The sequence below is a fragment of the Balaenoptera ricei genome, chromosome 8, assembly GCF_028023285.1.
Source record: "Balaenoptera ricei isolate mBalRic1 chromosome 8, mBalRic1.hap2, whole genome shotgun sequence".
In the NCBI taxonomy this organism is placed as follows: Eukaryota; Metazoa; Chordata; class Mammalia; order Artiodactyla; family Balaenopteridae; genus Balaenoptera; species Balaenoptera ricei.
The window spans coordinates 60,473,996-60,490,577 of NC_082646.1; the positions used below are offsets into that span (position 1 = coordinate 60,473,996).

Genomic DNA, 16,582 nt, shown 5'->3' on the forward strand with positions numbered 1-16,582 from the left:
CTCCTCAAGAAGAGAAACCACCGCAATGAGAAGCCCGCGCACCACAACAAAGAGTAGCTCCCGCTCGCCACCCGCACGCAGCAACGAAGATCCAACGCAGCCAAAAATTTAAAAATATAAATAAATAAATTTGTAAAAAAAAAAAAAGAGATGAAGAGCAATCCATGTGAACAACAAAGCATGACCAAAGTGTGATAACACTACTGAACTGCACATTTAAAAGGTTAAGACAGTAAGTTTCAAGTTATGTGTTTTTACCACAATTTTAATTAAGTGTGAAGGCTGGATAGTAAATAAATACATTCTGCTAGAGCAGAAAGTTTATGTAGGAGAGTTGTATAGGCCAGAAAGGGTAGGTTGGGGCCAAATTATAGAGAACCTTCAATATTAGGCTAGGGAATCTAAACTCATCCTGTCATCAACAAGGATACCACCATATTTAATCTTATTAATATTAATAAAACTATTAATAAACAATAAAACTTCAGTTATCCAGCATGCTTGGGGAATAAGATGTTCCTTAATTTTATGTGGTAACAATGCCAAATTTGGGCAGGATCTTCCCCATACACAGTTACAGCACTTCACCATCCACACGTGTTTGCCGGATAACTTTCAAAAGTAGAAAGATCCCAGGCTGTGGAGACCAATCAGACTCCATCACTTATCAGTGTGACACTGGGCACACTACTTCTCTAGCCCTCAGTTTCCCCACTTCCCAAATAAATTGTTATGAATGATTAAATGACATGATTTAAAGTAATGTCTTGTACAATGCTGGATATATAATTGATATTCATTAAGTGTTAGATACGTCCTTATAAGGAAAAATTCTACTTAATCTTTTCAGGGATAGAAATTTCTCAGAATTGTAGGAAAGTATAAGGGATTCAATGAAAAAAAATGGCATCAGAGATTTTTTTCTCTATATATAAGTGGGACAACTAGATAGTGCTTATTAACTGCTAATAAAAATTAATGATAAATATTCAAATTCCAAGTTGCATCTTGCTTCCTTAGCTTAAAAAATTAACCTGATTTGTACCTCGATCTGGAAAGAATAATGAGTCTTAAGCAGCCTAAGTCTGTGTAGACTTACGGCCAGATAGTAAATATTTTCAGCTTTGCAGACCAAAAGACAGCTGCTCAATTCTGCCATTGTAGCATGAAAGCAGCCATAGATAATATGAATAAGTATGGCTGTGTTCCAATAAAAATGTACAAAAATAAGCAGTAGGCTAGATCTGGCCTGCTGAATGTAATTTCCTAACCCCTGGTGCTATAGATTGAATGTTGTGTCCCCTACACAATTTATACGTTGAAACCTAATCCCCAATGTGATGGTATTTGGTGATGGGGTCTTGGAAAGGTGATTAGGTCATGAGGGCAAAGCTCTCATGAATGGGATTACGGCGCTTATAAAAGAGACCCCAGATTCACTTTGTCATAAAGCAGAAACTAACACACCATTGTAAAGCAATTATACTCCAATAAAGATGTTTAAAAAAATAATAAAAGAGAGACCCCAGAGAGCTCCCTTGCCCCTTCCACCAGGTGAGGACACAGCACGAAGACTGCCATCCATTAACCAGGAGGCAGGCCGTCACGAGACACTGAATCTACCAGTCTTGATCTTTGACTTGCCACCCTCTAGGACTGTGACAAGTAAATTTCTGTTGTTTTTAAGCCACCCAGTCCATGGTATTCTGTTATCACAACCCAAATTGACTAAGACATCTAGATTAGAAAAAGACAAAGTAAGAGAGTAGAGATCAATAAAATTTGCAAAAGCAGGTACTAACCAAGAGTAGAGTCAAAAGTATAAGGTTCCTTGTTGAATCCAGAAATGGCCCAAACAACAGGCACAGCAAGGCTGCCCACACTGGATCAGCACAGTCCAAGCATGAGGCACACAATAAGGGAGGTCGCAAAAGCAAATGTAGGTACAGGAATGCTGCAGAGATGAAGACCGTGCAGACCTAGGCAGACCAAGACCATGTGGGTGTCCCCATCTCTAGATCCACCACCACCCTGGACAAAAGCCTTTGGACTTAATTTCTGCTCTTTTTGAGGTGAAGAATCATCCACAATAGTCCACAAGGTGGAATGGTACCAAAATTAGAAAGAGTGTAGGATTTCGAACCATACCAACCTGCATTCAAATCTACTACCCACTGGCTTTGTATCTACCAGTATTTATCCTTGCTAAGCCTATTTCTTCATCCATAAAATGGGAGTAATACCTCCATTAACAGGGATGTTTACCTCATCTAATCCTCCAGTACCCTCTTGGTACAGATTCTGTGCACATTAAAATGGTAGCCTAACTGGCGGGTCTCTTAAGACTCTTTGCCTTTCTATCTTCAACACTGCTTCCCTAGTTCTTTATAAAGCAGAGACCTGACCCTATCATCCTCCTGCTTAATAACTTTCATTGGCTTCCCTCTGCCTCCAAGATTTATAAACAAGACTCAGTCTACCTCCCCATATTTTCTCATATTCCCTCAATACTCTCCCCTCCCCAGCCTTCACACAGTATCACTATTCCTAGATATGCCAGACCCTGTCTCTTTACATATGCCACTTCCTCTTCCCACAATGTTTTTTCTCTTTTTCACTATATGATAATTAGTTCAAAGCCCTGTTTATTGCCCTCTCCTTTGCAAAGCATTTCTCACTTAACCCAGGGAGAATTACATTAGCCTTCTGCAGGTCCTCACGACATTCTGCACTTACCTCAATTGTAGTAGGATTTATTACCTGTGTTATAATTACTTGTTTCTGCCTCTGATTCCCCAAACTAGGAGATTTTCTTGAACCCATGGGGATGATCTCTAGGTATGTGTCTCAGTATAAAACAGTGGCTTAAGATTTTTTTTGTTGAATGTACCAATGAGAAAGTGCTTTAAAACCAGCACCATTTTGTACTAAGATCTTTTAAAGAATTTGTTGTCTGAAGGAAGATCAATTTGTAAAGCTTTTCTTTATAATGAAACCAAAAGTAAACTTTAGTAAAGTCCAAGTCAACACCAAATTAACAGGGTCCAATGTTTTGAGGTTTTATCATAATAGTTTTACAGAACCAAACACTAGACAAAACACAAGAGAAATGGCAAAACAGAAGTAAAGGGAAAATAGGTCCACTGTTATTTAGAAAAATAAAAACCAAAACTGGATATAAGTTGTCTTCAGGCTTAAAAATTTAATTGTACACACATGTAATGAGGAAGACTGGCTCAGTTCTGTTCTGAGAACTGAGTTGCTCATCCTGAATCTGTAGTTCTATTGCCTACAGGATAAGCAAGGCCAATGCAATCTTTGGCAGCATTAATAAGAATTTAGCATCCAGATGGAGAGACGGTAAACCTCACTACATTTTGCACTGGTCAGGCATTATTTAAAGCATGAGGGTCAATTCTGAGTGGCATATTTAAAGATGAACAGAAGGATAAAGGAATCATGATATATAATCAAAAATCTTTTTTTAAAGGATTTTTTTTAGGACTCTTTTTCCTTTATTACTGAGTATCTAAAACATTCTAGGTACCATATTAAGTGCTGAATACACAAAGACATAGTCCCTGACCTCAAAGAGTTCAGTGTAATGCCAGAGACAGACACACAAACAAGGAACTGAAATCCAGTGACATGACGAATACACATACTCACGTGGTGGCACAAAGGAAGGCAATCAACTCCTATTTGAGAAAAAAATTCACAGAGCACTTGTTTCACCTGAGTATAATCTGACAGAAGGATAAGAGGGAAGACTATTCCAGACAGAATAATCATAGGTGACAAAAAGTCAGAAAGGTTTCAAAAAGCATACTATATTACAAGAACTGTAAGTAGTGTAGCATGACCAGAAATTTGGGAAAGGGAGAAAGAGGACCAAAGAGATGAATTTGAGAAGTTTAGCCTAAAAATTTAGATAGAAAAAATCATGGTCTTTAAATATTTGAATATTGAAACTAGGGAAGAATATTTTGATTCACTAGAAACTTAACTTTCAAACAATTAACATTGTCCAAAACTAGACAGCAATGAGTACAGAGTCACCAGAATGGGAGAAATATCCCTGTTCATGTATAAGCTCAATCTTCCCTTGGTATTCTAGATCTCATCCCTAGCTACTAACGATACTGAGAATCATTCCAGGTGTTTTATTGGCCTTTCAGTTTCCCTCTTCTGTGAAATGTCTATTCAAATCCCCTCACCATTTTTCTAATGAGGTGTCTGTCATAGTGATTTGTAGTTCTTCATATATTTTGGACATTAATCTTTTGTTAATTATTACATTGGAAGTATTTTCTCACATTCTGTGGTTCATCTCCCTACTTTATCTTTTATCATACAGAAGTTTTGATTTTAATGTGACCAAATTATCAATCTTTTCCTTTACTCTGTATTTTTTGTTTAAAGAATTCTTCCTATCTCATTTTCATAGATACTCCTAGTATTTTCTAAGTTTTATAGTTTGACCTTTAATCGATCTGGTATTAACTTTCTGTGTATGGTGTGAGGTAAAGATCTATTTTTCCTTGTTTTCTGTAAGGTTAGCTAACTATCCACAACTGAAAATATTTTTGTCCCATTGATTTGTAATGCCACCTGTCATCTACCAAATTCAAATATATGAGGACATGTTACTGGACCCTTAATTACTTTTTAAACTATTTAACCTTGCTTCAGTGTTCTTGGCCACTAATCATTCGTATTGACAAGCTCCACTAAAAAAAATTAAAATTAAAAAAAATTCCCTTCTATTCCAAGTGTTCTAGCTTTTAAAATAATAAATGAATGGTAAATTCTGTCAAATGCTCTTTTGAGCATCTACTGAGATGATCATATGGTTTTACTCTTTATTAATATGGTGAATTACATTAGATTCTTAATGTTAAACTGAACTCTCATTCCCAAAATAAATACTACTTGATTGTGATTAAAAAAAAAAAAATACACTACTAGACTAGTGCAGATTTCACTTGGGACTTTTAAAATCTACGTTCATTGGCCTATATTTTTCCTTTCTTATACTGTCTTTGTGGGATTTTGATATCATGTTGTAAAAGCCCCCCAAAATGAGTCTAGAAACATTTTTTATTCCCTGGAATGGTCTGCACAAGGATTATCCATCCTTCAATATTTGGGTAACCTGTAAAACCATCTGTGCCTTGTGTTCCTTTAATGGATAGAATTTTTTTTCCTGCTTTTTACTATGAAAATGACTCACATATTTATTAGAGACACCAGTACAATGAACCCCAACATATCCATCACCCAGCTTCAACAGTCAACCCATTGTCAATCTTATTTCATCTATTTCCCAAATCTTTACTTGTTCCCTCTCCCCTTGAATAAATTGTTTTGAAGAAATCCCAGACACCATATCATCTTACCTATGAACATTTTAGCATCTCTCTTAAAAGTAAGGACTCTTTAAAATATGTAACCAGAAAAAAGATTTCACACTAAAAATTTAATAATCTTTAATACCAACAAATATCCAGTCAGTATTCAAATTCCTATCAAATATTTCTATACAGTTTTTCAAATCAGAATCCAAATTAGTCCATACGCTTAAATTGGTTTTGTCTTTTAATCTGCAGGCTTCCCTTCTATGTATTGCTTTTCTCCCCTTCTTCTTCACATATTTGTGGGGAAAAAAATGGGCCATCTGTCCTGTAGTTTCCCACATTCTGGATTTTGCTCACTGCATCCACATATTACTTAGTGGGTATATTTTACTACTCAATTTCTTTTTCAGTGACATTTCTATTAATATTTTCTACTTATTCTTGACTCAGCTGCAATAGGTTGTATTTTTTAGGAAACCGACTATTTTACACAATCTTCCAAATTCACGTGCATAAAGTTTTCCATATTCAATATGTATGGGTTTTTAGAAATCCTTAGCATAGCTCTAGTCATATTCCCTGTTTCATTCCTAACATAGTTCATGCTTTCTTGTGTTTCTTTTTCATTGACCAATTTTGCCTGAGATTTGTCTATAACATAGAGCCTATATTAATATCTTCAATGAGTTAGATTTTGGTTTTATTAATCCTCTTCACTGTTTTCTACTCCATTAATTTCTATTCTTATCTTTATTCTTTCCTAACTTCTACTTCCTGTGGGTTTAATCTGCTATTACTTTCCTAGCTTCTTCAGTTGGCCACTTAATAATTTTCAGCCTTTCTTCTATTCAAAAACCGTACAGATTCTAGGACATAAATTTTTTCATATTAATATTGCTGAAATTGGGATGTTTCTTACAATCAGTCTTACAATCACCGTCAGTCGGGCAAGCAGTGATGGTGCAACTGTCATTGCTTATATATGTATGAACATAAACAATTAAAGAATAAGCTTGCAAAAGTAGTAGTTACTTGGCAGTTATACCTGGTGGCATGACTAGACAACTGTAACTTCTCAATGTTAGTCAATAAACCTATTACAGACCATCTGACAAAGAACTAGGAGTCTCATCTGAAAACCTTTTGTTGATACCTGCTGGCCAGTTCAAGAAAACATCAGTATCAAAATTTGATGGGGGCTTCCCTGGTGGCACAGTGGTTGAGAATCTGCCTGCTAATACAGGGGACACGGGTTCGAGCCCTGGTCTGGGAAGATCCCACATGCCGCAGAGCAACTAGGCCCGTGAGCCACAACTACTGAGCCTGCGCGTCTGGAGCCTGTGCTCTGCAACAAGAGAGGCCACGATAGTAAGAGGCCCGCGCACTGCGATGAAGAGTGGCCCCCACTTGCCGCAGCTAGAGGAAGCCCTCGCACAGAAACAAAGACCCAACACAGCCAAATAAATAAATAAATAATAATTAAAGGTGCTAATAATTAAAAAAAAAAAAATTTGATGGGTGCCAGCAATTTGAAAGAAAATGCTGGAGATAGCTGTGGAGCACTCTTTTAAGAAATGTTCTATCACCAATGCTCTCAATGACATAGTGAGCAATACTATGTAGAAAAACACAAACCTCTGTGATTCCATCAGAAAGTGATTTAGAAGAATCAAACTCTGCATATGAAGTCACAGGAATATTCTACTAATTTGTTACTTCACTTCCTTTTATAAATATATGCATGAGTGATATGCTAAATCTATATCTAAGTAAACATGTAAGAGTTCTTTCAGTAAGCATAAAGTTTCAAAGTCTAAGTGATAGGAAAGCACTGTATTTGAAAAGTAATAGTCCATCTCACAAATGATGACATCTTAAGATTCAATGAAATATGATATAGGCACTTAAATTTTCCTTTTAGGAAATTAAGGAAACACTCCCACTTATCACTGCAACAAAAAGAATAAAATACCTAGAAATAAACCTGCCTAAGGAGGCAAAAGACCTGTATGCAGAAAACTATAAGACACTGATGAAAGAAATCAAAGATGATACAAACAGATGGAGAGATATATCATGTTCTTGGATTAGAAGAATCAACAGTGTGAAAATGACTATACTACCCAAAGCAATCTACAGATTCAATGCAATCCCCATTAAATTCCCAATGGCATTTTTCACAGAATAAGAACAAAAAATTTTACAATTTGTATGGAAACCCAAAAGACCCCAAATAGCCAAAGCAATCTTGAGAAAGAAAAATGGAGCTGAAAGAATCAGGCTCCCGGACTTCAGACTATACTACAAAGCTATAGTAATCAAGACAGTATGGTACTGGCACAAAAACAGAAATATTGATCAATGGAACAGGATAGAAAGCCCAGAGATAAACCCATTCACATATGGTCACCTTATCTTTGACAGAAGAGGCAAGAATATACAATGGAGAAAAGACAGTCTCTTCAATAAGTGGTGCTGGGAAAACTGGACAGCTACATGTAAAAGAATGAAATTAGAACACTCCCTAACATCATACACAAAAATAAACTCAAAATGGATTAAAGACCTAAATGTAAGGCCAGACACTATCAAACTCTTAGAGGAAAACATAGGCAGAACACGCTATGACATAAATCACAGCAAGATCCGTTTTGACCCACCTCCTAGAGTAATGGAAATAAAAACAAAAATAAACAAATGGGACCTCATGAAACTTAAAAGCTTTATGCACAGCAAATGAAACCATAAACAAGACAAAAAGACAACCCTCAGAATGGGAGAAAATATTTGCAAATGAAGCAACTGACAAAGGATTAATCTCCAAAATTTACAAGCAGCTCATTCAGCTCAATAACACAAAAACAAACAACTCAATCCAAAAATGGGCAGAAGACCTAAATAGACATTTCTCCAAAGAAGACATACAGATTGCCAACAAACACATGAAAAGATGCTCAACATCACTAATCATTAGAGAAATGCAAATCAAAACCACAATGAGGTATCACCTCACACCAATCAGAATGGCCATCATCAAAAAATCTAGAAACAGTAAATGCTGGAGAGGGTATGGAGAAAAGGGAACCCTCCTGCACTGTTGATGGGAATGTAAATTGATACAGCCACTATGGAGAACAGTATGGAGGTTCCTTAAAAAACTAAAAATAGAACTACCATACGACCCAGCAATCCCACTACTGGGCATATACCCTGAGAAAACCATAATTCAAAAAGTGTCATGTACCACAATGTTCATCGCAGCACTATTTACAATAGCCAGGACATGGAAGCAACCTAAATGTCCATTGACAGACGAATGGATAAAGAAGATGTGGCACATATATACAATGGAATATTACTCAGCCATAAAAAGGAACAAAATTGAGTTATTTGTAATGAGGTGGATGGACCTAGAGGCTATCATACAGAGTGAAGTAAGTCAGAAAGAGAAAAACAAATACCGTATGCTAACACATACATATGGAATCTAAAAAACTGGTACTGATGAACCTAGTGGCAGGGCAGGAATAATGACACAGACGTAGAGAACGGACTTGAGGACACAGGAGGGGAAGGGGAAGCTGGACGAAGTGAGAGAGTAGCACTGACATATATACACTACCAAATGTAAAATAGATAGCTAGTGGGAAGCAGCCTCATAGCACAGGGAGATCTGCTCAGTGCTTAGTGACCACCTAGAGGGGTGGGATAGGGAGGTTGGGAGGGAGACACAAGAGGGAGGGGATATGGGGATATATGTATACATATAGCTGATTCACTTCGTTGTACAGCAGAAACTAACACAACATTGTAAAGCAATTATACTCCAATAAAGATGAAAAAAAATTTTCCTCTTAGTACTGCTTTGCTGTATTCCACAGATTTTGACATATAGTGTTTCCATTGTTATTTAATTCTAAATATTTTCCAGTTTCCATGATTTTGTTCTTCATCCATTTATTTTTAGTTTATTTTTGCTTTTACTTTTTAAATTTCCAAACATGGATAGGAGGTGAGGGGAATCAGTTATATTTGTTATTAATTTCTAATTTTATTGTATTGGGGTCAGAAAACATGGTTTATATATCAAGCTTTGGTATTTGTTGAAAATTTCTTTGTGCCTAATTACATAAATTACATAAAATTACATAAATATTTCGCATTTAATTAAAAAGAATGTATATTCTCTAATTTGGGAAGTGTATGGTTCTATATATACATAGTAGATCAAGTTATACATTGCATTTCTTTTCTTTTAGTGATTATCCTTCAATTTTTAATATGCATCTGACTGAAAGATGCATATTACCCCTATAGGAGTGATCTCTCTAGAATGCAAAGATGTACTCCTCTTTCAAACTCTTCCATGGATCCCCCTTCTTAGCATGGCATTCAAAGTCCACTATTATCCAGTAACTGCTTATTTCTGCAATTCTGCCTCCTTCCACTCTCCCACATGTACTCTATGCTCCAACTACCCATATTTGCAATCCCTAGAAATCTCCTTTTGTTTCATACTCTTATGCTTTTAAAAGTACTTATTTCCCTCAGTTTCATCCTGCCTTCATCTGCCTACTGAATACTCATGGTCAAGTGTCTGCCTTTCCAGGAAGCCACTCCTGACCCATCCAAGCTGGGTTCTCTTTTTTTGTGAAAAGAGCTAACATTCGTTGAGCTCTTTATATGCTAATAACTCATTCAGTCTTAACAACAACCTTATGATTTTGCTACCACTACTATCCCCATTTTCAAAATGAGGAAACTAAGGTACAGAGAAGTTAAGCAATGTGCCCAAAGACAAACAGCTATAAATGGCAGACCTGGAATTTGAACACAGATAGTCTGTCTCCAGATCCTGCTCCATTAACTTGCTCGATTAATATATACCATATTGCGTTCTACAATTATATCTTGCGTTACAGTTATTGCATTTATTACCCCACATTCCAGTTACACGTTTATATAGCAATCTTCTCAACTACACTGACCTTAAGAGACAGAATTATGCTTTATTTCTATTTGCAGCCCCAGTGCCTAGCACACAGAAGGCCCTCAACTCAGATGGTTACTAAATTAATGAATAACTAAAGGAAACATCCCCATAGTCACTGCATTAGTCCAGCCCGTCTTCACCTCTTGTCTGAACTACTGAAACAGTCCCCTAACTAGACTCCCTTCCTCCAGTTTCTATTCCCATCTTTCCTCCACACTCCAACCAATACTGTCTTTCTAAAGCACATTATGACAGTGTCATTCCATTACTTAAATATTTTTAAGGGCTCCACACTGTCTATAGGATAAAGTCCCAAATTCCTTCAGCATGACATACCATGACCTTCATGATCAAACTTCTGTAGTCTCTTCTCTCCTCCTTCCCCACTCCAGCCCCACATTCCATCTATATTTAACTTCCTGGCAGTCTCTGAATATGCCAAATGCCTTCATGCCTTTGTGTGTGCAGGTTCTTTTGCCGAGAATGGCCATCTCCTCTTCCCTCACCTGGTGAACTCCTATTCTTTTTCCAACACACAGCGCAAATGCCTTCCTCAAGTTTCCTCAAAAGACTGTCAGTTATCCCACTGTTCTATTCTTCTTGGCATTATGCATTTACCTCACTTACCACTTTGTATTATTATTTGATAAGGTGTGTTTCCCCAACAAGACTGTGGAATCTTAAAGGACAGGAACCATGTCTTACTCATCTTTTTTATTGTATTCTCTTACAGAAGTGTGTACCCTAAATGCTCACTGAATTAGTGGAATGAAATTTGACAAACATATCCGACATCCTACACTAAAGCAAACTCAGATTCAAATGAATTCAAGGCAGTCAAGTCTTCTAAGATTAAATGGAAGTTAGACAGGGAGTAGAAACATGAATGAAAAACAAATATCACCTAAATTCCTGCTGCTCAATCCCGAATTCTACAGAATGGAGCTATTCTGTCAATGGCAATTAAGGCTTAGGTTATGAGGTAATCTCATCCTGAGTTTTAAAAAACACAAGGCAAATATTTCCACATTAGTAAAACACATAAGGACACTCAAATTCTGGAATATGTGTTACTAGGATAAAAAGTTGAGTCATTTTACACATTTTAAGACAAATCCCTTCAGACAAGGGAAATTCCTGTCCTTTTACACTACAATCACATGATTTCATTATTCATTAGTCTTACATGCAATTTAGGTTTGCACACATAGCAAACATTGTCTGCCAGCTGAGTAATAAACCAGAACTACTTGTTTTTCACAGAAAGAAGAAATTTTTTTAATGGATAAATGTCAACCCTAAGTGAACAGGGAGGTTGGGGTGGGATAAAGGGAAGGAATAAATGGGGCACTATTCAATTTTTTTGAATTATTCAATTTTTGAAATGCACTTTTAACATTACAAATAGAAAAAAAATTAAACTGCCAATTTGAAAGATTCATCAGCCTTTGTCTAGCTTTTCTCTTCAATTATTACCCATGGTAAAAGGAAAAAGAACTGTCCTAAAAAGGTCTTGGTTTCAAGTTCAAAGGCAGCATAATTTAGAATGATCATCCTTGATTTCAAATCAAAAGACTAAATGAATTCTTAAAGTTAATTATTATCAATGAGGCTTGGGACTTCCCTGGTGGCACAGTGGTTAAGAATCCGCCTGCCAGTATAGGGGGACACGGGTTCAAGCCCTGGTCCGGGAAGATCCCACATGTGGAGCACCTAAGCCCCTGCGCCATAACTACTGAAGCCAGCGCGCCTAGAGCCCGTGCTCAACAACAAGAGAAGCCACCGAAATGAGAAGCCCACGCACCGCAATGAAGAGTAGCCCCCGCTTGCTGCAACTAGAGAAAACCCGCGCGCAGCAACGAAGACCCAACTCAGCCAAAAATAAGTTAATTAATTAATTAATTTAAAAAGAGTATTATCAATGAGGCTTAAGTGTTCTTGTATTTGTAAATCTACCTATGTATGTCTGTATGGTAAATCTTTTTTAAAAATCAATGGACCAGGACTGTTTCTAAATTTAGAATATAAGCTCTAAGAGGGAGGGATCTTTGACTATTTCATTCACTGATGTCACCCAAGGATCTAGAACAGTGTCTGGCACAGAGTAGGCACTCATTACATACTTGCTGAATATTGCTCAATATGGTCCAAATACTTAATATGTCAATACATACAATGAGCTGCAGATCCTCAAAGAACATACAGTTGAAGTCTAGGTTCATCTTGAAATGATCAACGACTTAGCCTTCAACACACACTGCTGCACAAATTAACTGATACTGTATCCAGAAGCAAACTGACAGTGTATGTAAGAATAAAATAAAACACTTAATACAGAAGTTATTAAGGTTCTGAACTTTAAATCTTGCCAAGAAGCTGACAAAAAACAAAAATATCACCAGCACAACCAAAATTTTCAACACACACAAACTCTTCCACTTTTTTCAGAAAAAATTCCAAAATTCAATTTGATTCAATTCCAAAAGAGCCATGGGACTTCAAGAAATTAAAAAAAAAAAAAAAGTAAGAATTTCACTTAAATACCAGTGAATTTACTACAAAATTTTATTTCCTGTTTTATAAAGCAGGTCTGCCCTTTCTTTTATCAATTGACCTAATTATGCCAAAAGAATACTGCTAAGCAATATACTTCTGTATTTACCTAAAATTGCTAATTATGTTGCTGTTTCCCACTCATAAAAGTGTGATGTAATTATTATGAAACTGGTATTTTTACTCTGTCTATTACAAACCATCATGAACATTTAACTGTGAATTAGGTTATGTTTTAGCCCTTATTTAAGGGTTAGCCTTTCAGCCCTTGTTATCTGCTACTAACCCACAATGACCTGGTCATTCTCTTCTCTGTTCTGGGCCTCAGTTCTCTCTTCTGTAGAATGAGGGAACTGGGTTAAAACAAAAGTACTTAACCTTTTTTTTTGCAACCCTTGGAGAATCTGGTGAAAGCTACAGGTGAACTATTCATAAAAATGTACATATACATTGTAAAACAATTTTATAAACAATAATTCATAATGGTAAAAGACTGGAAACAACCTAAATATCCACCAATAGATGATTAAGTAAATTATGTTACATCCATTCAATGAAATTCCTTGTAACTATAAGTACAATGAAGAAACCTTCTATGTACTGATATGAAAAGATATCCATCATGTATTGTTATATGAAAAAAGCACCAGTGCATATAATATATAACCTTTTATGTAAAAAGATCAAAAAATAAAATAAATATATTTGAATTTCCATGTATAAGCATAACGAAACTGTGGAAGAATCAACATGAATCTTTGGTGAAAATGGGAAATGAAGAAAGGAGTAGGAGGAACCTTTTCATTGTATACTTTCTTATATTTTTGTTTGAATTATGTGAATTGCCTATTAAAGCTTTAAATTAAAAAATATTGCGTATAAACTCAAGAGGTCTAGACAACTTGCTAAAGCTAGAAGATCATTCCCAAACCCTGTTCAGCAATACTCTTCTATAATGTTTTGACTTAACAAGCATGTAATTATATACACTCAATGATCCAACAATAAGAACATTTAAGGAAAAATATTTTTCATGATGGTCCTCATACAAACATATAAAGTAATTGGTGGATATTCAGTGACTCAACAGAGCCTAATTTGAAATCTCACTTTATATTGTTTTTCTTAATCACTGATACACAAATTTCTTCAAGGAAAAAGTTTGCACAAATCATCAAGTCATACACCCTCTCATGGTTCAAATCTCAGACCTGATATTCCACAAGGGAGTACAGGCTTCGGAAATAGAAATTTCTATCCTACGGGACCATATCAATAGTACTAGTATGGAGACCAGATAAATACTGTCTTAATTTTTTTTACCATAATCTCAGAATTCGAAGCAAATTAAATAGCATAGATGATGTTTGGGGAGGTCTTCATCCCTTTTCTGAGCAGAAATCAGGTGGAACTGGGTTTTCATCCTTGGGCAACTTACTTAACCTCTCTTGGCCTCAGTTCCATCTATAAAATGGAAATACAAGTACCTATCTCATAAGGATGCTATGAAGCTTAAAAGGAATAATAAGGAACACAGAAAGTAAGACAGAAATAAAAGTAAGGTATCCTAGGACAGTGGCAGGTGTCTGACTGCTTGAATCAAAACAGACTGCATTCTGGAACCTGTAGTTTCTAGTGACTGCACTTTCATACACAAGCAATGTCTCCTTTTCCCTACTGAAAATAGCACATGGCAGAATTCCCAACACAAAAGGTGCAAATATCTGTTCTTTCCTAATTATGTTTCTTGAAAAATCTCTTCCTAGGTAAGCTTTTATCAAAGAACTCTAGCTGTTGTGTTGACTGGGTGTGTCTCAAAGAGTCCCAAGTTATAACACAGTTTTGTTTTGTGTTTTCAACAGGGCACTGTCTATGTCAAGCTCAGCACCAAAGAGTGGCAGGCTGCTGTGGGGTGGGGATGGGGACGGGGGGAAGGCAAAGAAGTTGAAGACAACAGTCCTTCAACGGACTCCTAATTGCCAGGAAAATAGTAGGAAACCTACACTGCCATCGAGATAGACGCAGCCTCCGCCAACCAATCTCCGCTTCCAAAACTTTTAAACCCCATCCATCTTTTTTTGTAGATGCTGGAGCTTATTATTAGTTATTATAGATATAAATAGCCGTCATTTATTACGTCTTCTCTACGTGCCAGGCTCTTGCGTTTTTCAAGATTTTGTGAAAACTGCACATATGAGCTCAGACGCTCCAGTCTGAAAAGCTCCCTTCGCATCCTCAAAATCAATCTAATCTGCCCCTCAAACTCCGTATATGCCACACCTCTCACTGACCCATTCAGGCCCAGGGATCACATCTTTACAAGCAATTCAACCCCAAGCTCTTCACCCAACACTAAATCAAGCACTTCTCGGATCCTCCACTGCCCCTACAAAGTTCAGTACCCTCCTCCACTCACCAATTCCAACCTGGCCCTAACTTGTTCCAAGAAATCCTATGGCTCCCTCCAAACTTCTGACTCCAAATCCATCGTGCCCGTACTTCAAAATTCAGAAACACATCTGCACCTGGGCAGAGCCCGGTTCCAACCCTACGAGAACTCTCGACACCCGCTCGAGCAGGGCCAGGGCCTGGGACCCTCCACCCCCTAACCAGGCCAGGCCGGGGCGCGGCGGCCTCGCTCCGGACCCCAAGGGGAGGAGAGGAAGCTCCACCTGGCTCCGCGGGCGCGGCGCGCGTCTCCTGCTCGGGCCTGGGCCCCGCGGCGGCCGCGCCCCCGTCACGACGCGGGCGGCAGCGCTCGGGTGGGCCGCGGCGGGCGCGCTCGCCCAGCACCTCCGCGTCGGGCTGCCAGTTGTCGCGGGCCCGACGGCGGGCCCAGCCCGGACCGCGGACGCGGCAGCGCGGGCAACCCGGGCCCGCCGCGTCGGCGGCGCGTTGGGCGCAGCCTCGGCACAGCGAGTGGCCGCACGGCAGGGCCGCCGCTTCCCCCGGGGTCTCCAGGCACCCAGCGCAGTCCGACTCCTCCGACCGCGGCGGTGGCGGCGGCTGCAGCAACGGCGGCGCCAACACCAGCAGCGCGGGGCCAGAGGCCGGGCCCGGGGTCCCAGTCTTGGCTGCCGCCATCTCGTCACAGCGGCCCCGCCGACCCCGCCGATTCAGAGCTGCCGCTGCCGCCGCGGAAGAGGCCCGAGTACTCGGACCTGCCGCCGCCATCTTATTTCCCGTTTGTAGGGAGAGTCCGTTGCGAGGGAGAAGAGTAGAGGGCGGGGCAGTGCGCGGCGGGCACCGCTATATACATATTCATGAGGGGCGGGGCTCCAGGAGAGGGTCTCTCGAGACCTGGTTGGCATGAGGTGAAACCTCATTAATATTTATTAGTTATCCTTTATATGTCTGGTCTTCGGCCTCGCCTTCTAGTCTTTGCGATTTCCTCTTATTGAGCCAAATTAAGTTGAGGACTGAGGGGATTTATTTGGAAACTGAAAGATATTAAACTTTGTGAAGTAATTACACTTATTTATCCTGCAATACCCTGATAACTGAGGCTAATGTGATTGGGGAGTATGTGAATTACTCAGAACCCTGCCTCTGCTTCATAGCTGTTGTGACTGAGACCAGTCCTACCCTGACCAGCAACTAACTGCCAAAAATAGCAGCTTCTTGTCAGTCCACATCTCAGTATACTCTCTCTCCAGATTCCTTCCTGAAACGTCCCTCC

At 38.6% G+C, this 16,582-nt stretch overlaps 1 protein-coding gene across 2 annotated transcripts in view; it reads right to left on the reverse strand.

The window, feature by feature from the left end:
• RNF169 (ring finger protein 169) overlaps positions 1-16,097 on the reverse strand; it is an 89,039-nt gene extending 72,942 nt beyond the window's left edge. For both annotated transcript variants that reach the window (XR_009504619.1, XM_059930820.1), the window contains exon 1: positions 15,576-16,097. Coding sequence is in view for 1 of the 2 variants with exons in the window: in XM_059930820.1 (XP_059786803.1) it covers positions 15,576-16,077 (502 nt within the window). In the remaining variant the exon portion in view is untranslated. The remainder of the gene's footprint in view (positions 1-15,575) is intronic.
• Positions 16,098-16,582: the final 485 nt, after the last annotated feature.